Source organism: Catharus ustulatus, chromosome 5 (genome assembly GCF_009819885.2).
Source record: "Catharus ustulatus isolate bCatUst1 chromosome 5, bCatUst1.pri.v2, whole genome shotgun sequence".
Classification (NCBI taxonomy): domain Eukaryota; kingdom Metazoa; phylum Chordata; class Aves; order Passeriformes; family Turdidae; genus Catharus; species Catharus ustulatus.
The window spans coordinates 73,863,771-73,885,022 of NC_046225.1; the positions used below are offsets into that span (position 1 = coordinate 73,863,771).

General features: G+C 50.0%; 1 protein-coding gene across 1 annotated transcript in view; it reads left to right on the plus strand.

Moving 5' to 3' along the window:
• The first annotated feature begins 2,819 nt into the window (after positions 1-2,819).
• Positions 2,820-21,252, plus strand: part of ADRA1D (adrenoceptor alpha 1D) — a 35,625-nt gene continuing 17,192 nt past the window's right edge. The window contains exon 1 of the mRNA XM_033061341.2: positions 2,820-3,961. Within this exon, the coding sequence (XP_032917232.1) occupies positions 2,995-3,961 (967 nt within the window). The 5' untranslated portion in view covers positions 2,820-2,994. The remainder of the gene's footprint in view (positions 3,962-21,252) is intronic.

Below are 21,252 nucleotides of genomic sequence, written 5' to 3' on the forward strand. Positions count from 1 at the left end.
CATTTCCTGCAATAATTATCAAGGTAAATAAAGGAATAAATAAATTATTTTTTGTCCACTCTCATACTCAGTGAATCCACAGATCTCCCATGCTCTGACAGCACATGTTAAATCATCCCACTGTCCATTTGGCCTGCCCTTTAAAACAACTATTTTTTTTTTTTAAGAAAGAGAAGTTGAAAAATCAGGGATAAACACACTCCAAGGAAATATTTCCTGTGTACAGTAGAAGGAAGCTGAGGGAGAGCCCTTGCTCACCAGCAGGGTCAGTCCCCATCACAATGTATGGAGGCAGGTCACTGGGGGGAAACCAGTGTAAACAGGATCTGCTTTTATCAGTGGGAAAAAACCCAGTTTAGATGAGCCAGAAATATGTGCCTATATGTTATAATCACGAGCTGCTGTGTGCACTCACTGCAGGGTTCAGTCATGGGCAGGGAGCTGTCCCTAATGCAGGATCCTGACTGTCCCTTCTGCTTTGGGAAGGAGCTCTTGAGGGGATGCCTGAAATGCAGGATCCTGACTGTCCCTTCTGCTTTGGGAAGGAGCTCTTGAGGGAATGCCTGTACCCCAAGCTGGGGGAGTCAGGATTGGGAGAACGGGGTTTGGCATGGGAGGGATGCTTGATGGAAGCTCTGGATGCAGGAAACCTGGCCAGGCATCCTTCTGGTGGGATGCTGGGGCTGGGGGTGAACTGTCAGACCAGCAGGACATTCTCCTGTTGGGGTGCTGGGGCTGAGAGGGACAGGATAGCTGTGCACAGCATCCTCCTGGTGGAACGTTGAGGCTGGGGGGGACAGGATAGCCATGCACAGCATCCTCCTGGTGGGATATTCGGGCTGGGGGGGACAGGATAGCTGTACACAGCATCTTTCTGGCAAGATTTTGGGGCTGGGGAGTTCAGGATAGCTGTGCACAGCATCCTCCTGGCAGGATTTTGGGGCTGGGGGGGACAGGATAGCTGTGCACAGCATCCTCCTGGTGGGATATTGAGGCTGGGGGGTTCAGGATAGCTGTGCACAGCATCCTCCTGGTGGGATATTGAGGTTGGGGGGTTCAGGATAGCTGTACACAGCATCTTTCTGGCAAGATTTTGGGGCTGGGGAGTTCAGGATAGTTGTTCACAGCATCCTCCTGGCAAGATTTTGGGGCTGGGGGGGACAGGATAGCTGTGCACAGCATCCTCCTGGTGGGATATTGAGGCTGGGGGGTTCAGGATAGCTGTACACAGCATCCTCCTGGCAGGATTTTGGGACTTGGTGGGGGGGACATTCCAGCCGTGCAGAATGTCCTTGTGCTGAGATGCTGCCAGAGGGCCATGTCAGAGGGGCAGGGCATCCTCCTGGTGGGATGCTGAGGCGAAGGGAGGACGTGCCAGCCTGGCAGGGCATGCTCCCGCTGTGCTGTCCCGGGGGTCCCGGCACGGGGGGTCTCCAAAGGGACAGGGTGTCGGTCTCCAGAGGGGGACAGGGGGTCTCCAGAGGGGGACAGGGGGTCTCCAGAGGGATGCCCATCCCGCGCTGTGCCCGCAGCCCCGGACCCCGCGGACCGGACCAGGCCCATCGGGCAAAGCCTGCGCTCTGCTGCCCCCCGGCGGGGACGGGCGGGAGCGCTGCACCCCCGGGGCTGCACCCCGGAGCGGAGCGAGCCCGGGGATGAGTGACCCCGGGGATGGACATCAGAGCTGAGTGACCCCGGGGGATGGACATCAGCAATGTGTGACCCCGGGGATGGACATCAGAGCTGAGTGACCCCGGGGGATGGACATCAGTGATGAGTGACCCCGGGGGATGGACATCAGTGATGAGTGACCCCGGGGATGGACATCAGCGATGAGTGACCCCGGGGATGGACACCAGCGATGAGTGACCCCGGGGATGGACATCAGTAATGAGTGACCCCGGGGATGGACACCGGAGCTGAGTGACCCTGGGGGATGGATCCCAGCAATGAGTGACCCCGGGGATAGACATCAGCGATGAGTGACCCCAGGGATGGACATCAGGGATGAGTGACCCCGGGGGATGGACACCAGTAATGAGTGACCCCGGGGATGGACACCAGGGATGAGTGACCCCGGGGGATGGACACCAGTGATGAGTGACCCCGGGGGATGGACACCAGCAATGAGTGACCCCGGGGGATGGACCCAAATGATGAGTGATCCTCCTGGGGATGGACCCCCGAGCTGAGTGACCCCGGGGATTGACCCCAGTAGTGAGTGATCCTCCTGGGGATGGACCCCAGTGCTGCGAGACCTTCCCGGGGCTGCCTCCTCCCAGAGCGCGCCTGAACCCCCTCCATCATCCTCCCCTCCTCCCGCCTGAACCCCCTCCATCCTCCTCCAGCCTGAACCCCCTCCATCATCATCTCTGCTGGACCCCCTCCATCATCTCTCCCCGCCTGCTCTGCTGCCGGCTTCGCTCTGCCCCGGTCCCGCCTCGTCCTGCAAAGCAGCGCTGCCGCCTCCTCCTCCTCCTCCTCCTCCTCCTCCTCCTCCTCCTCCTCCTCCTCCTCCTCCCCGCACCTGACGCGCGGGGTCCCGCCCGCCCCGGCCCGTCCGCCCCTCCCGCTGCCGCCGCCGCTCGGAGCGCGAAGCCGCGGAGCCGCCGGGCGCTGCCGGCCGTGCCCAGCGCAGCCCCCGGAGCATGCGAGGGGCCGGGGGGGCTCTGACCGCGCTGCCCCCCCGGGCGGGCCGAGCGGGGCTGGACAGCGGGGACAGCGGGGACAGAAGGGACAGAGGGGACGGGGGGCAGCGCGGACGGACGGCGTGAAGCGGGCGGGGGGCGCCGCGCAGCGTGTCCTGCCCTCCCTCCCTCCCTCCCTCTCTCTCCCCATCCCTCTCCCTCCCCATCCCTGCATCCCTCCATCTCTCCACCCCGGCCGGGGGAGCGAGGTGCGGAGCGCGTCTTGCCAGCCGGGGATCATGCCGGGGGAGCTGCGCCTCGGCACCGCTTTCTCCTCGCCCTCAATGGAGCCCGGACTTTTTCTACAATGACTTTCCCCGAGCTGAGCAATGGCAGCTTGAGTGGGAACCGGACGGGACAAGGCAGCCAGAGCGCTGCCAACCGGTCCTGGGGGCTGCAAGGGGAGGAGACCCCCGAGGGCAACGGCACCACGCTGACTTTCGCCTTGGATGTGCAGGCGGTGGGCGTCGGGGTCTTCCTGGCCGTCTTCATCCTCTCGGCCATCGTGGGGAACATCCTGGTCATCCTCTCGGTGGCTTGCAACCGGCACCTGCAGACGGTCACCAACTACTTCATCGTCAACCTGGCCATCGCCGACCTGCTGCTCAGCACCACCGTGCTGCCCTTCTCGGCCACGCTGGAGGTGTTGGGCTTTTGGGTGTTCGGGCGCATCTTCTGCAACATCTGGGCAGCGGTGGACGTGCTATGCTGCTCTGCCTCCATCATGAGCCTGTGCATCATCTCCGTGGACAGGTACATCGGCGTCAAGTACTCCCTCAAGTACCCCACCATCATGACCGAGAGGAAGGCGGGGGTCATCCTCGTGGTGGTGTGGCTCTCGTCCATGGTCATCTCCATCGGGCCGCTGCTGGGCTGGAAGGAGCCGCCGCCGCCGGACGAGAGCATCTGCAGCATCACGGAGGAGCCGGGCTATGCCCTGTTCTCCTCCCTCTTCTCCTTCTACCTGCCCCTCATGGTCATCCTGGTGATGTACTTCAGGATTTACGTGGTGGCCAGGCGGACCACGCGGAGCCTGGAGGCAGGGGTCAAGAAGGAGAGGAACAAGTCCATGGAGGTGGTGCTGCGCATCCACTGCCGCAGCGTGCTGGAGGAGCCTCTCTCCAGCACCCGCAACAAGGGCCACAACTTCAGGAGCTCCCTCTCCGTGCGGCTCCTCAAGTTCTCCCGCGAGAAAAAAGCGGCCAAGACTCTCGCCATCGTCGTGGGTGTTTTCATCCTCTGCTGGTTCCCCTTCTTCTTCATCCTGCCCTTTGGTAAGTGACCCCATCCCAGCTCTGCTGCCTGGGGACCTGCTCCTTGGGACAAACTTTTCAGGACACAACTCATGCATGGAAATGAGGGATAGGTGACTGATAGATGAATAAACCGGCGATTAATTAATTCAATTAATTAACACTTACTCAATATTTATTAAGCAAAGTCGTATAATCAATCAAAGTAGATAGCAAATGAATAAAATAGCAGCATACTAATTGCTTTAATTAATTCATTCTGCATTCAGCATTTTAACTAACGAAGTTCAGGCTAAGGAGGAAGCAGCTCTGTTTCAAACAGAGCTTTCTTAAGGCTCCCCAAACAGTTTCACTGTTTTCTCATTCTCCCAGTTTGGGAACTGCTCCTGGATATGCCCCTGTGGGTCCACCTCTGTTGGAACTGAGTTTTAGCCCTCCAAGGAGTGTGTCAGAGCCTGAAGCAAAAATCTTGACTTCCCGGGTTGCTGTTGTTGTGCAGGGACCTGGATATTATCCATATTATCCATATTATCCATGAGGACGATGGGTGAAGATCCCGTGTGGTTTTCCAGGACTGATCCACCACCCCCAGGAGCTGTGGCCCTGCTGCAGTGCTCGTTTAGGGTTGTCTCACGAGTTGTGCTCTAAAGTTTTGGCAAGTTGTTCGTGCAAAGGATGCTCCCCCCTGCGTGCAGGGGAGGCTGAGCAGGCACAGAGCCCACCAGGGACGTGTGATGCCCAAAACAACATCCCCTTCCAGCACCAGTGACCAGGATGTGCAGGGCTCCTCATCCTGACAGCAGGCACCCAGCTCAGGGGACCTGATTAACCCTCTGCGACGCTCTAGCTCAACCTGGAGCTGGGAAGAAGGAGATTACAATAATTCCCGAGTAGCAGCAGCAGCCTTTGCACGGAGCTGAGCGAAGCAGAGGTCTGTCATTCCATCTGCCAGCTGGGACCCACGTGTCCCACAGCCCATGGGGGATTTGTGTCCCACCAGCCGGGGAGCATTCATTACAGCTGGGGCTGCATTTTTTCTCAGGGTTTTTCAAATCCTCTTGCTCGGGGCTGCTTCTCAAGTCAGTGGGAACAGCATCGTGACTGCGGGACAGATTTTGACCTGCTGAGGCTTTGAGCTCCCTCCAGCACTGGGGCTGTTTCCCTGGGCTGTGTCCCCAGGGACAGCAGGAGCCCAGGGCTGTGGCACACCCTGCAGAGGGATAATCCCCTGGGATCGATGGTGCCCCGGGTGCTGAGGTGTCCCTGGAGTGATGAATCAGGGCTGTGTGTCTGCTCTCACCATGCTGCTGTCTGCTGCCTCTTTGCTCCAGTGTCTCCCTGGGGCTGAGGGTGGGGTTTGGGGGGTTTGGCTCAGCTCTATCTCTGTTTGAGCAGGGGTGAAATCGTTGCTGGGAGGAGTTTTCACCCTGTGGGAGTGTTGCAGTTGATGGTTTAACTCAGGCAGGGAGCAGTAAGGCTGGACTGAGCTCCTCTCTCTCCAAGACTCGGGATGAATTATCCCATTTGACCGTGCCTCAGTTTCCCTTTCAGTGATCAGGTGTGTTGTGGGGAATGGAGGGGAGGTGGTGCAACCTGCAAATAAACAGTTTGGGGATTGTGGGGCTCGGGGAGATGCCAGAACTTGAAGGCTGAGCTCTCTGAGAAGCCTCATTCTGATACTGCCTTGGAACCTGCTCCAAACCTCATCTGCACCTTGACACCTTAAAATCATGAAATCACTGAATGATCTGGGATGGAAGGGACTTTAAAGATTGTCTGGCTCCAACCTGACAACCTTCCAGCTAATGAAGCTGGAAATCAGGATTTTGTTCCTCTGAGTTACTCCCAGTGCTTTGAAATAGAGAAGAAACTTCAGGCAAATTCTTCTCAGCAGAAAAAAAAATATTTTATTTTGTTTTACCATATCTGTCCTGCCTCAAAATCCTCGAGCCAGCTGTCTGCTGATGTAATTCAGAGAAGTCAAAGGAGGCACAGCTAAAAATCCAAGCTTCATTCTTAGGTACCTCCCATGAACCTATTTGCTTTCACCAAGCACACAACTGGCCAAGTCTTTTACAAATGCAGCTTTGATCTTGACTTCCTGCTATATTCTATGTATAGTATAAACACAGCAAAAGTTCATTTATTTTATGACTACAAAATATTTCCCACCCCCTCCCCCTTAATTAATTGCAATTTCCTATTCTAATATGAAAATTGTTCAATGCTGTCAAGAAGGGAACAGAAAATTCTTATCTTGGATTTTACAACTCAGGAGACAGGTCTGTAACTTGCAGAAATCAGAAAATTTTACTGTAAATCCACAAGCTGAAACATGCTAGGGCCAAGTCTGCTATAAAAGAAAGTGTAAGTGGTAAAGTAGAATAGGTTTTATTTATTTCATTAGACAAAATTAGGTGAAAGAATTCAGGACCAACTGAAAATGATATTGATACACATTTTAAATGAAAGTGAAACTCCCATGAAAAACAAAATAACTTTCAATTGAAGAGTAATGTATTGTTTCAACTTAAGAGTAAATGGGAATTTATTAAAATTCAGACATTTCAAAATGAGCCTTCAAATTGCATCAAAGTGAAATGAGTAAGTGATCTGTTTTCTTCAGAAAATACCCAAACATTTTGACTTCTTTTTTTCCTCCCTTTCACATGAATTTGCAAGAAGTCATCGTTGAGTCACACTGTTCACCGATGTCTGATTAAAATTTTTAGTAAAATTAAATTTTTCAAGTGACAAAAGACCCTCAGCTCCACTTCAAAGTTCTCCAGCACTCAGAAACTTCCGTACTCACTGCGTCCTTGTGTCTCTGAGTCTGCACACATCCTTGTCCCTTCTGCAGGGCAGCTCCCACATTAGTTACACAGCAGTAATATTCATCACACCAGTGCTGAAAAGCTGAAATAACCCAAAATTTCAAATTAAAGAGCTATGTACGTGCTAAATGCTCTCAGGCATTTCTCCGTGCTCCAATAATCTACAATGATTTTTTTCTTTAAATCAGCTCAAACTCCCTGATACCACCACAGTCTGTTTATCAGCTGAGTGATTTAACTCCCTGTTGGGTGTGTGATCACAGTCCCTGAGCTAGCACGGGATGCTCTCACCAGGAGTTTAAATGGCTTTTAACAGCTTCTGTGGCTAATGAGGGTCTTTAGCAGTGAGTTGTTCAAGCCAGGATGAAATCCTGGTGTGTTTAGGTGGAGTGTGGAGAGCAGAGGAGCCCTCCCAGGCTGTTCTCTGGGGATGCTGGGAGGTGGATTTGGGGTTTGTGGCAGGGATTCTGTTCCCTGAGCAAACACCTGCCCAGAGAATTGAACTGGAGACTTTTCAGAGATGTTTAAGGCTGGTTTGTAGCACAGGCTTCATCTCCCTGTGTTGTCTCAGACCATGGAGATGCTCCAAGGGCTGAGCCCCTCTGCTCTGGAGCCAGGCTGGGAGAGCTGGGGGTGCTCACCTGGAGAGGAGAAGGCTCCAGGGAATCCTTAGTGCCAAGAGGAGGCTCATAAAAGGGGGCAGAACAACTTCTTATGTGGGCAGAAAGTGATAGGACAAAGGGCAGTGGTTTTAAACTAACAGAGGCAGGGTTAGGTGGGATATGGGGAAGAAATTCCTCCCTGTGAGAGTGCTGAGCCCTGGCACAAGGTGCCCAGAGAAGCTGTGGCTGCCCCTGGATCCCTGGCAGTGTCCAAGGCCAGGTTGGAGCACCCTGGGATGGGGGGAAGTGTCCCTGCCCATGGCATGGGTGGTGTTGCTGGTCCCTTCCCACCCAAATCATAGCATGATTCTCTGACTACAAAAACATCCAGGCACAACTCTTGAGCTGATGGTGTCTGCACTGCAGGTGTTTGCAGAAAAGTGGGATAGATCCTAATCAGGATTTTTTACTCAATGATCTCTGAGGGCTTTCTCAACTTTAACAATTCTGTGAGTCTATAGAGGCTTCACTGGCTCTTCTGCTAATGGAAACTCCTTTTAAAAGTGAGGTTTGTTAAAAGCTGGGATTGTCCTTGCAGTAGCACACCTGTGCCAGGTGGTCAGGGACCCAGAACCCCCTACAGGCAGACAGTCACCTGCTTCTCAGACCTGGTGCAGGAGGATGTAATAAGAGCAGGAGGAGGGATGGAGGCCTGATTCCCATCACTCTTCAGCTGGGGAGCACCTGAAGTCAGTGTGGGTCCTCAGGACCATGCCAGGAGTGGAGCTCAAGACCTTCTCCATCACCCTCAGAAGGATCTGGGAGGATCAGCCATTCCTTGGGACCAAGGATGGACCAGCTGGTACCCAGCATGTGATTTATGTACCTCAGTGGCCTGTGTTCTTTAAGCATGTTCTAGTCTGGGCTCCCATAGTGGCTCCCATGTTGGTTATTCTTTGGATTTGGTCAGAAATCAAGACTGGTATGAGAAAACACTGCAGTTAGTGGCACACAAGGGTGAAGGCCACAACCCCAGGCTCCCTTTCACCCTGCCCATCCACAAGCAGCAGGTTACCCAGGCAAGGAAAGCCTGAAGAGATCCCTGGGTGTGGGTAAAACCCTCCAAATTGGCAGTCTAATGCCTGCCCTGGGTTGGTGACTTGCTGTGCTTGCAGTGGAAGCTGCTGCCCATTTCCAGATATGATTCAGAAAAACACAACTGGCTTTTCCACCCTCACCCTTAAGGAAAGGCAGCTGCTACAGCAGCCAGGCTCTGAAAGTCTCCTTCAAGCCAAAATATAAAGATATTTTTAGTTGCTGTTTGACATAGGGCAGGAGCCCTTTCACAAAGTGTTTTGCAGAGCCGTAGCTGTGCTCAGCTTCAGGAAGTGCCACTTGTAAAATAAATGATGGGGAAAATACTGTGAAAGCACATTTCATCTGAGACCAAAAATGTTCTGCTAGAAATGTAGATCTAATTCTACTCTGATAAAAGAGCATTTAGCATGGTTTCCTAATAGAAACAGGGCTTAGCACCCTGTGATAATAATGAACTCACCCCCTGATGAACCCTTTCATGATAGAATCACAGGATGGTTTGGGCTGGGAGGGACCTGAAAGTTCATCTCATTCCAGCCCCTGCCACGGGCAGGGACACTTTCCACCAAAGCAGGGGGCTCTGAGCCCCATCCCCTCTCCTGACCTGGTCACACTGCTTTGGATGCAGCCCATCATCAACCCAGTCACATTTTAAAAAGTGCTGAAAGTGCTCTAATACCTCAAATTCTTATAAAAATGGACAGATGGGTGAAGGACTGAACTCTCTTTCACAGAAGGAAGGTTCAGAGCATGTTAGACATCAGAAAGTGCTAAAAATCTACCACAAGACACAATCCCAGGGAAAACCCAAACTTCTTTGGTGTTGCTGTGCACAGAATAAAAAAGGTGATTTGATAGTAGAAGGATAAAAGTACATTTAATTACTGTGATTGTCAGGGCAGTTCCTTGTATCTCCTGGAATTTTCTGAGTTGTGGTGAAAGTGGCAGAACTGACGTAGAGAAAGGAATGCAAATTGCTTTGGAATAATTATCTATGGCCCAGAGCATCAGATCAAAGTGGAACAAGAGCAGTTGGGATGAACCATACCATCTGCCACATGTTCTCTGTTGGTCCTGGTTCACAGGAACCATACATTGATTAAAAACACCAGCAAAGACACAGGGCCTCCAAAGCTGCTGGTGCCAAGCTGTGGTTGGATTTGTTGAACATCATCCAGGAAGGAGGCACCACAGGATGTTCCCATCATTGAGTCATGCCAAATTACCATAAATTAATTAAATTATAGGGGATAGATGGATGGATGGATGGATGGATGGATGGATGGATGGATGGATGGATGGATGGATGGATGATTGATGGATGGATGATGGATGATGGATGGATGATGGATGATGGATGGATGGATGGATGGATGGATGGATGGATGATGGATGGATGATGGATGGATGATTGATGGATGGATGATGGATGGATGATGGATGGATGATGGATGGATGATGGATGGATGGATGATGGATGGATGGATGATGGATGGATGATGGATGGATGATGGATGGATGATGGATGGATGGATGATGGATGGATGGATGGATGGATGGATGGATGATGGATGATGGATGGATGGATGTATGGATGATGGATGGATGATGGATGGATGATTGATGGATGGATGATGGATGGATGGATGGATGATGGATGGATGATGGATGGATGGATGGATGATGGATGGATGATGGATGGATGGATGGATTGATGGATGATTGATGGATGGATGATGGATGGATGATGGATGGATGGATGATGGATGGATGATGGATGGATGGATGATGGATGGATGATGGATGGATGGATGGATGATGGATGGATGGATGATGGATGGATGATGGATGGATGATGGATGGATGGATGATGGATGGATGATGGATGATGGATGGATGGATGATGGATGGATGATGGATGGATGGATGATGGATGGATGATGGATGATGGATGGATGATGGATGGATGGATGATGGATGGATGGATGGATGGATGGATGGATAGACGGATCTTCCAGGCTCATCTCCCTTTCTCAAGAAGAGAACACTTGGCACAAAACCATTCCTGAACCACTTCAAGACTATTCTTAAAGCCTTAAAGTGAAGGGAAATCCATTGTTTTTCCTGAAAACTGTTGCTTTTGCTTCAGGAGCCCTCAGATGTGATTTCTGCTTCTCTTTTTCTCGTGCAATAGCATCAGGGCTGTGTAGCTGCCAGAGTGTCATTCCTGGGGCATGACAGCGGGGATGTGTGCAGTGGGAGCAGCACAGGGACACGTGGGGATGTGCAGCCCACTGGGACAGCACTGGGGGAACTGTGGATTCACCTGCAGGGATCGTGTCTCTCTAGAGAAACGGAGCAGAAAAACAGCCTGGGAGCTGGGTTTCCCTCCATGGAAAACACATTTCCATCCTGCAGGAGAGAATTATGAGTAGGCACATGGACTACAAGCCTATGAGGAATTTATGCAGCCAAAGTGTTAGACAGTGTTGATTCCCTCCACGTGCCTGAGTGCAGAAGACACCAGGGTGGAGAAAAACAGGGAAACACTCCATGTTTGTTTGGAAATAATCAGCCAAATGCAATTATTTGGAGCCCAAGTGTTTCCTACCCATTACCTGTGTGGGAAACCAGAGGTGGGCAGAGGGGCTCAGTGCTTTTTGCTGTTTTAACATTCTGGATCTCAGTTAATGATTTGGACACACAAATTTGAACATCTGCTCTTGCTTCTGCAGTGATTGGGAGCAGGACCCAGATATTCCATGACTTGTGTAAGGGATTATTCTGCTTCCAGTCCACCCTCTACACCACCAAATAAAACTATTTAAAGCCAAATGTCCATTTTTATATGGCAGAGTCCTGACGCATCTCCAGGCAGTTGCTATAAGGAGTGTTCCACAAACAGGGAAAAAATAGATCCTGAAAAACTTGAAACTACTGGGATTCAGCAAGCAAAATGTTACAAAATCTCTCAGCAGGAGTTTTGGAACCAATACCAGAATACACCACATAACAGTAAATTCATCTATATTAAGCTGGATTTGATGGGTTTATTATATTTAACAAAATAAATTAATTTCCTTGGGAAAGCAACTTGAATTATCTTCTGATGTATTAATAGTTTTACCTGCTGTGATTACTGTGCTGTATTCTAGGCAGGGCTGATAGCACCTTTTAGTATTATGGGATAAAGTCCCAGTTCCTGGTGTCAAACATGATCCATCAGGTGAAATTTTCCATTCTGTGTCTCTGTAACAAGCTGAGTTTGTTCTCCCAAATGTCAGACAACATGAGATGGACAAACCTGTGAAAGATGACAAGGCAGAGTTTGTTTCTTGGGGTCTCTATCCTTGCAGGTACAAAGCAGGAGATTTATTTCCATCATTCCTTATGGGATAACTTGCTGTATTGGCTCTATGATTCCAGTGAATCAGCTTTGTTCACTGATTAGGATGATGTTTAGGAAGAATTCCTTCATGGAAAGGGTTGCCAAGCACCAGCAAAGGCTGCCCAGGCAGTGGTGGAATCCCCACCCCTAGGGGATTTAAAAGCCATGTGGATGTGGCACTTGGAATTGTTGGACTTTGTGGTCTCAGAGGGGTTTTCCATCCTTAATGGCTCTGTGATTGCCTGATTCTGCTTCTGCCTGCCCTGCATTCTCTGATTTGGTGCTCTATGGAACTGTCACATGGAAACAGAAGACTGAACTTCTCCTTGCTCCATGATTTATGGGTGAGATCAGCCCAGGGATGGATTAATGGAGAGGCTGGAACAGGAGATGGTTTTTAGCTGCTCCTAATGAATAGCTTTTCTCCAACAGAGCTCGTAGCTGATGCCTTTGGAGCCAAGCCCAAGAACCACCAGATCTGGTGGCACAAACCCAGCTGCCAGCTTGATCAAGAGAGGGCATTTCCTCCTCCTGGGCAGTTTCCAACCTGAGGCAATTCACAGCTCAGTCATTAAGGCCCCAGAAAAGCAACTTTTGCTTTTACCCCCTCCAGTAGCTGGGAAAAAGAAAAATTAAAAAAGAAACATCAACAAGGGATTCCAAGCTGCCTTTCCTGTTGTTCACAGTGATCAGATTGATGGCATTCAGTTAAAGAAGATCAGCAGGAGATAGGGAATACAGCACTGGCCCCAGACAGCTCTTTCCAGCACAAATCTGCCCAAGAAATGTGCCTGGAACTGTAGGAACATGGGATTGTTGATGCCACTTGGTTTGAGGACATGGAATCAAACTTGCTCCTCTTGTGTCCAGGAGTTTGTTTGTTTGTCATGGTTAATGGGATCTGTATTTTCCCCCAAATCACGGGGGTTTCCCTGTCCTGAATTAAAGAATTCCTGGCTGTATTCCCCTGCAAGGCTCTTGCAATGCAAGACTGCAACTGCTGAGAAACCCAAAGCTGCAAACCCTCCAAAAAATGTCCATGATGGGAAAAAAAACCAGCCATAAGGCAGCCCTGCAAGAGATCTCCAATTAAAGGATTAATTTCTGCAAACACTGAGCAGGGAATAGCCCCCACTGCACAAGAATCTGGCCCCAGACTTTGCTGGAAGAGCTGTGCCAGAGCTCAGTCCAGGAGACAGGGCAAGACCTTGGTGAAAGCATTTAGGTGGGAAAAAGATAAAAAATAAACTTGTTTGGAAGTAGGGAAAATCATATCCTAAGCCTAAAATTGATGGTTTGTAGCATAGAGACAGTGATGAATGGGGGATCTTTGTGGCAATGAGGCAAGAGGGCAGCAGGACCAGGGCAGGGACAGCAATCTCAGCAGGGGGATGATAATGTGGAGCCAGGCATTGCTGAGGGGAGGATGTCACCAGCACTGTGGGCTTGTGTCACATCTCATCCCTGGCTGTTTTCCAGCTCAAGTTTCCTCAGAGCAGCTCCAAAAATCGCTGAGAAACAGCTCATGAGTAATGGCAGGGATCGTGGAGGGCACTGACCCCAAAGTCCAGGGCCTCACTTTTGAGTCCCTATGGAGTTATTTCTTGCCCTCTCACCTGAGTGCCCAGCAGGGGACCTGACACCTGTGTTCCTTCCTCAGAAATGCAATTTGGAAGGGCATGGGGAACACAGAAAACACAGCAGTGGTGGCACCATGTCCTGCTTGGAGAGCAGAGGACTTGGGTTCAGAGCAGCTTCCAGCTTTTGAACCCCAGCCTTTGAGGCCAAGTTCTCTCAGAGACTCTTGCCAAACTGCACCAGAAGAGTTTTTCAGCCATGAGCTCTTTCTGCTCCCAGGGTTCCTTCCATAGGAATTATCTGGGAAGCTGTGAGGATGCAGGGTGAAGTCCAGCTGGCAGCCTGCCACGGGCTTGTGGGGATTTGGGGAAACAAAGCAGAGTGACTTTACATCACAGGGGTTGTTTTCTGTGTATTCCTCACTCTGAGATTATGGAATCACAGAATGGTTTGGGATGGATCCCAAACCATCCAATTCCTCCCCTTGCATGGGCAGGGACACCTTCCAGGATCCCAGGGTGCTCCATCCTGGGCTTGGACACTTCCAGGGATCCAGGGGCAGCCACAGCAAATCTGGGAAATCTGTGCCAGGGCTCAGGCACCTTCTCAGTAATGAGAAAGAGAAAGGAACAAAGCACAGGATTTTCCAAATATTGCATCTCTCCCTTTCTTCTGCCTTGCAAAAACCAGATTATTTGGGATTAAACCATGCTGTGCTCCACTTCCAGTGACACCACACAGTTGCAGCACTCCTGGGCTCTCTGCAGACTGATCCATCCTTCATGAGGCACAAGCCCTTTAGTCACATGCTTCAGCCTCTTCTGTGTCAGGGGCTGTTCAAACAGTTATTTCTAGTCTGGAGCAGCTCAAAGCAGCGGATCCAGATGGATGTGGGAGGCAGGAGAGCACCCCATAGTGTCTGCAGGCAGCAGACTGCAGTTTTGCCAGCATTTAGGCAAAGGAGTGTTGCAGAGATCTTCTGCTCTCCTGGGAAAGCCCCCCAGGAGAAGGGAACAATTCCCACTGCATCTCATCCCTCTCTTGCCACCAACTCCCTCCCTGATCCCCCTCCCTAAACACCTCCTTGATCAGTGCTCCCCTCCCCATCCATGGCTCTGATAGAACAGCAGTGTCAGAAATTCTGCTGTGCAGGTAGACAAAGAAATTTGGATCAGACTCACAGGTGAAGATTTCTGTGCTGTTTATGAGCAGTGGATGTCTCATCTCCCATTATTATCCATGCCTACAGAGCCTTGATTGCTCACCAGGCTTGGATTGCAATTTGCTACCCTCAAATACGCCTGGTGCCAGCCCTAATGCAGATGAGGAAACCAGGTGAGGTTTTGGTTGCAAAACAGGATGGAGAGAAGCTCCATGCTCTTCTAGAAGGACATCCAGGGTCCAGGATGTCCAGGGCATTTATCTCCTGTGGTACAAGGCAACCTCAGTGTCTGCTTTCAGATGACCTGGATTGTACCCTGGATTGCTTTTCCAAGAAATTAAAAAGAAAACCAGACATCCTCGTGTGAAACACATCCAGAAACCTCCCCAAACTAACATTTCATTCTCTACCCCATAAACTGGAGTTCAGGATGAGCCCTGCAGCTTGGTGACTTGGCATGTCAACACCTTTCCCTCAGATGCACCTTTCCACAGGCAGATTGAAGCTGTGTCCTGATAATTAAAATAAAGGGGTCACTGCTGCCTGATAATTAAAATAAAGGGGTCACTGCTGCCTGCTCAGATGGCCTGAGAGGAGCCAGCCTGGCTTCCTTCACATTGCTGCCAAGTATTGAAGGGCACACCTTTGCTTCAGTGCAGGAATAGTAAGAAATAGCTATAAAAGTCTCTGAAGGAAGGGCTTCATTTTTGCTGATGGGCAGAGAAGAAGAAAAGAAGAAAAGCCATTTGTGTGATTTTATTGGTCTGACCTGGCCATTTCTTGTGCAGTCTCCATCACTTGGCCTGTGCTCCAGGAAAGCAGGACCCCACTGACTTTCTCAGTGGATAGAAAACATGGATTTGTCTGCCAGATTGGCCTCTCCATTTAGGACAGGTGGTGGCAGAAAGGTGTTGGACAGAGCAGTGGTGCACACAAAGCATTTCCCTTTAAGTCTTTTAGTCCCTTTAAGTCTTTTCCCACCTGCTAATGCTGAGAGGTGAGAACCAGAAACACACAAGGCCAGGTTGGATGAGGCTCAGAGAAATCTGGGAGCTGTCCCTGTCCTTGGCAGGGGGTTGGAGCTGGATGCTCTCAAGGTCCCTCCAACCCAAACCACTCTGCAATTCCATGATTTTCTAACACATGTGATGCTCAGAGTCTTTCTGGGATTCATCAGCATCCCTTAAGGAGCCCAGTGGGCAGCGTGGCTGCTGCTCTCATGGATCTTGGAGGGACTCATGAACTTCCCCCAAAGGTCAGGGGAATGAGGACGTGGGTGGTTTCGTTTTCCTGCTGCAAGGACAGGGCAAGGGAAAGTATTTACATTCACAACAGAACTTTCCCAGTGTCTGTGGCTGCTCGAGTCAAAGGCAGGGAGGGAAGGGGGCTGAGTGGAGAGTGTTTACATTAAATGGGGCCATCAGCCTGTCAGGATGAATTCCACACGTTCAGCTGGAAAAGGTCTGTTCCTTCCCTGTGCACTCACTGCACAACACTCAGCATGCACTCAGAGAAACCACAGGTGATTAAATTAACAGCCTAATGTATGGAACAAAAATAATTTGCTCCAAAACCAAGCGTTTACTGCTTGAAGCAGAGCTGGGTGACTCACAGCAGAATTCAGAATTCAGAATTCAGGCATTGGAGAGCAGCACTGCAGAAATATGATCACGTCTGCCATCCCACCAGGTGCACTGGCAATCCCTCTGGTGCCTTCTTTCCTTTGTAGCTCTTTGTCTTCTTCTCCCTTTTCCTGATTCTCCTCCTGTCTGTGCCCCTCTGTGGCTCTGGTGGCAAACACCACATTTGGAGAAAGGATTGACTTCCATTGCAGATCCCCATGGGTCAGTTGTGATCCCATTCAAAATCTCTTGGGATTCATGTGTGTCCCAGTCTGAAGCTCTGCTGCTGTGCCTTGGGAGAGGCCATTCTGCATCTTACTGCATCCAGCTCTTGGAAATGTTATTGTTTGCAGTGGGAACACATCCCTGTCTCCTTGCAAATTCATTTAGTTTCGTGTCCATGTCATCTTCCTTAAGTAATTAGATTCTTTCCTTGGATTTCACCCTTCTGGCAAACAACTTCTTAGAGGTCTTCTCCCCCTGTAGCCTCTTTTTGTTGAATCCATCCCACCTAATGCACTGCTCCTGCCTTTACCATCGATATTCCCCACTGATCCATCTGGATTTCCTCCCCTTTAGGTTTGGGTGCTTTGGGGGACCAGCCTTGTGCTTTACACTCAAACTCCTGAAGGTACAGCAGAGAAATAGGTGTCTGGGCAAGCAGTTCTGTGTGGCAATAACCCTGATGTGCCTGCTAGCAATGGTCCTGACAGACCACACTTCCCACCTGGAGAAGAGAACCACCTGGATTGTGTTGGTGGATCCCCTGTGGTTGCCTCTGTGAAACTGGGTTTGGATAATTCTGGGTCATGCCACAGAGATCTCCAAGGAAAAGTGTCTGAAAAATAAATGTTTGTTCCCTGCCATGCCCAAGCTCATGCTCAGGGTTGTACCACAGGGTTAATTTCATTGAGCCCATCTTTTTCTCTGCTGTTTTGTTCCATAAGGGATTTTCTATAGAGTCCTTCCTCCAAACCCATCTGGAAACATCTCCCCAGGTCACTGGAGGAGTCACACCTCAAAGCCATGAGGTCCCCATCAGGCAGAGCTGAAATGTGGATGAAGAAATGCTGCTGCCCTGCCAGATGTGAGTCATCCTCCCTCTCCAGCACTGCCTGATGGTCACCATGGGGACAGGGTCAGCAAAATGGTCTGGGAAAGCCCATTTTTCTCTCTCCCTATTTATTTCTTAACACTTCTAAACACCTTCCTCACACTCTTCTCCAGCCCAGGAGTGACTGCATTTCAGGTTCATAGGATTATTTTAGTCCAGACTGCATCATCAAGGAGGCAGCTCTAGCACACACCTTGAAAAAGGTGTCAGAGTCCAGGAGAAATCACTTTGCTTGTGAAGAGACAGAGAGACTGAGCCAGCCCTAGAAGAGGAAACTTTTCAGGGTGTGGCAGGCACCCAGACAATGCTGTGGGCACTTTTAAGGGCTCTGAACATTGAATTTAGGTGTTTGCATTGGGGTCACCACTGCTGTCACCCTGGTACCTGTACAGATCTTTGTACCCAGAGATTTTCTTCCTTCTCGAGGTTAAATCCTTCCTCCTTGAGTGGCTGTTTGTCTCTGTCCCACTCTGAATATCTTGTTTTGTCCCAGTTCTGCTGGTCACTCAGAAGAGTTTCATCAATAGCACATTTTCCCTTGTTTTCACCCTGTCCTTGGTTATCCTCTCTGCTCTTTCCCTGCAGGAACAGAAACACTGAGGCAGGTTTTCACAGGTAAACTGGAGTTTGGGCCCTGCAGATTTCAGCAGAAACCACCAAGTCTGACATCAGTGCTAAGCCATCCATTCCCCCAAACATTGGCAAGGAGTGAAACCCATCCCACTTGACAGATGTTTCCATTAAATTTGGGAATGTCCACAAAACTGCTCACGAAAGGCCCACAAATGAAAAGCAAATTGAGCTGTTTACTGCCATTAACAAACAGGAGAAAAAAAAAAACCCAAACAAACAACCCAAACAAACAGCAAAACAACAGAGAATGCAAGAATGTGATCATTTGGGAACAATTCATTATTTGTTTTTCCTGCTAATAAAATATATTTGGACTGCAATTGCATCCAGGAACATGTGTGTAGGAGCTGGAATTCCTATTGTAAAATGGTGATTCCTCACTCCAAAGCCTTCACTCCTCGTTTTTGTGAGTTTAACTGTGCAAATCATTGACCTCTGGGCACCATTAGGTTGTGGGGCTACCACAGCAGATGCACAGAAGAATACCCAGCATTAAAATGTGCATGTTTTCAGTGAAAAGTTGGATAATGAGGGTGTGGAAGCACCCAGGGGAAATCCAGAAGGCTCATAATGGTCCTTTATCAACAGATTTAGAATCTAGGGAGGGAAAAGTTGGGCCAAAAGAAAATTAAACCCTCTTTTTCAAAATTGCCCATAATGTCCTATTTCCTATTGAGTTTTGATTAGGGTTGGTTTGGTCTATACACTTAAATGAGAGCAAATTTTAATATAAAGTCATTGTATATTGGCATGCGTGTTCCTCCCTATCCCAAAAGAAAAGTTTTGCTTAGAAAAGTTGCAATATTGAAACTTGGCCTTTGTTTTCCAAATTCTTTCTTTCTCTCTCATCTGCTTTGGCAAAAATAATTCGAGGAGTTTTCTCCATGTGAAAATTTGTTTTTGTCGAATGAAAGAGGCAACCAATAAATTTATGGCAGCAGGTCAGGATCAGGCACAGGGACAAATCCCTCCCAGTGTTATTTCCAGATTCTCTCTGGTGCTCTGGGCATGGGTGGCACCACCCAAAGCTCCTCAGGTTGGGGTTTGGGACAGCAGTGCCCCAGGAGAGCAGGAACAGGGCAGGTTCATGACCTGGGAGATTCCCAGGCTGAGCACAGTGTGCAGCCTGGAACTTGGGCTGTTTCCTCTCTCTCAGAGGGAGCATCCAGGGATTTCTCAGCGCCAGGACATCAAAGAGGAGATTACAACCAGCTGCCTCACTGGCCTCATTGATAGCAGACCTCTCTGTTCCACAAGGAGCCCTCTGAGGGAACAAGGGAGGTCCAAAAGAACCAACAAAGGATCTTGGATGTTCCAGGCTGTGAGGAGGGCAGAGACCACCTTCACCCCAGAGTCTCCTCCAGGGAGCAACCTCCCAGCTGGTCCAACCCCTCTGGAGTCCCTCAGTGGGATCTGGATTGATCTGTCACCCAGGGGAATATTTCATGTCACCCAACTTTCATCTTGTTCACACAGCCCAGGGCAAGGGCAGGGCAGATGTCAGTGCAGGCTGGGGGTGAAGGGAGAGCAGCCCTTGGGGTGCTGCTGGATGAGCAGCTGGACATGGCCCAGCAATGTGTGTGCACAGCCTGGAAAGCCAACAGCAGCCTGGGCTGCTCCCAGGGGTTCTGCCCCTGTGCCCTGCTCAGGTGAGACCTCACCTGCAGAGCTGCTCCAGCCCTGGGGTCCAGTCCTGGAGCTGCTGGAGAGAGCCCAGAGGAGTCCAGGAGATTCTGGGAGAGCTGGGAATGTTCAGCTGGAGAAGAAAAGGCTCCAGGGAGAGCTCAGAGACCTTCCACTGCCTAAGGGGGGCTTTTAAGAAATACAGAGAGAGGCTCTTCACCAGGGTCTGTACAGGACAAGGGGCAACGTTTTTAAACTGAAAGAGTGTAGGCTGAGATTGGATTTAAGGGCAAAATTTTTTACAGTGAGGGTGGGGAGGCCCTGGCACAGGTGGGCCAGAAAAGCTGTGGCTGCCCCATCTCTGGAAGTGTGCGTTTTTCAAGGCATGATTTGAGCACCTCCGATAATTGGAAGAACTTTCTTCCAACAGAAGGAGAAATTGCCTGAGTAGAAGCATTTTGTCCTCCATTCTCATCACTAAAAGAACAAGAGACTCAATTTGCCATTGCTTGCAGCATTTCTGTTCTTCCAAATCAGTGTCCAACATGGTGCCCCATCCAGCCTGGCTGAGCAGGGAAGTGTTGGCTCTTCCAGCAGCCAGGAGGGCAGGGCTGAAATGTCTAGTGGTATCCACACTGCTGCAAAGCACAAACCTGCCTCTGTTTGCATTTTCAAACCCTGAAAATGGCTATTCCAGCTCCTGGAATTGCAGTTTAGCTGCCTGCAGGTGATTGATTGCATCTCTTGCATTAAATTGCTGGGAAATGATGTGTTATATGTGTGAGGAAGGAGCTAGAAAAAAGAAAGGAAGACCATAAAGCAGAGGTTAAAGTGGGAATGGAGAACAGATCCATCTGTGCATCCTCTCCCTTCCTCCTTCATTGATGAGTTATCCCAGAAGGTTCAGTGCTCCACAGTGTCAGCAATAAATGCAAACCAGTCACATTTGATCTTGTTGCAATATTTGGGGCATGGACTCAGCCTCCTGCACGTCTGCAGAGCACTTGCCACTCTCCTGGGAGCAGTGGCCCAAAGTGAGGGAAACATTTATGCAGAATTTACGAGCTCCCTGGACATGAAGGAGGATTCTGTTGGGAAACACCAGTTGGAAAAGCAAGGTTTGACAGCCTCCACTTCAATCACTCCTCATAGCTCCAGGGCAGCCCTTCCATGCCAAGTTTCCATGGCTTTCTTGCCATGCAGCCACCAGAGTGAAACCTTGGCTAACCCGGGATTGACTCCTGGATCCAACGCAGTAACCTGGAAGCCCTGAGCATCCTGGCTCCAGAAAGGATTTTCTCCATGCCTCAAGGCTTCCTGCTACAACTATGTTAATTTTGGAGGGCTGTAGGACACTCCAGATAGCCAGATTCATGAATTCCAAGGATTGCAGGATTTCCACTGCCTGAATTCCTGTGTGGTTCAGTCCAGGGAAAGCCCAGGGAATGTTCTTAGCCAAGGATTTTGCATTTTCTGCTCTCTGTGGGTATGGAAGTTTGGGAAAGAGAAGAGCAGGCAGTCCCACAGTGCAGATCCAGCTAGTAGCTGGTTGACTATTGCATGGTTCTCTCCATGGATTAACAAGTGTTTCCTTGTCAGGTGCCCAGGAACCCCCTTGAGACAGGAGGTTCTATGAATTTATTTTTTTTTAATCCATA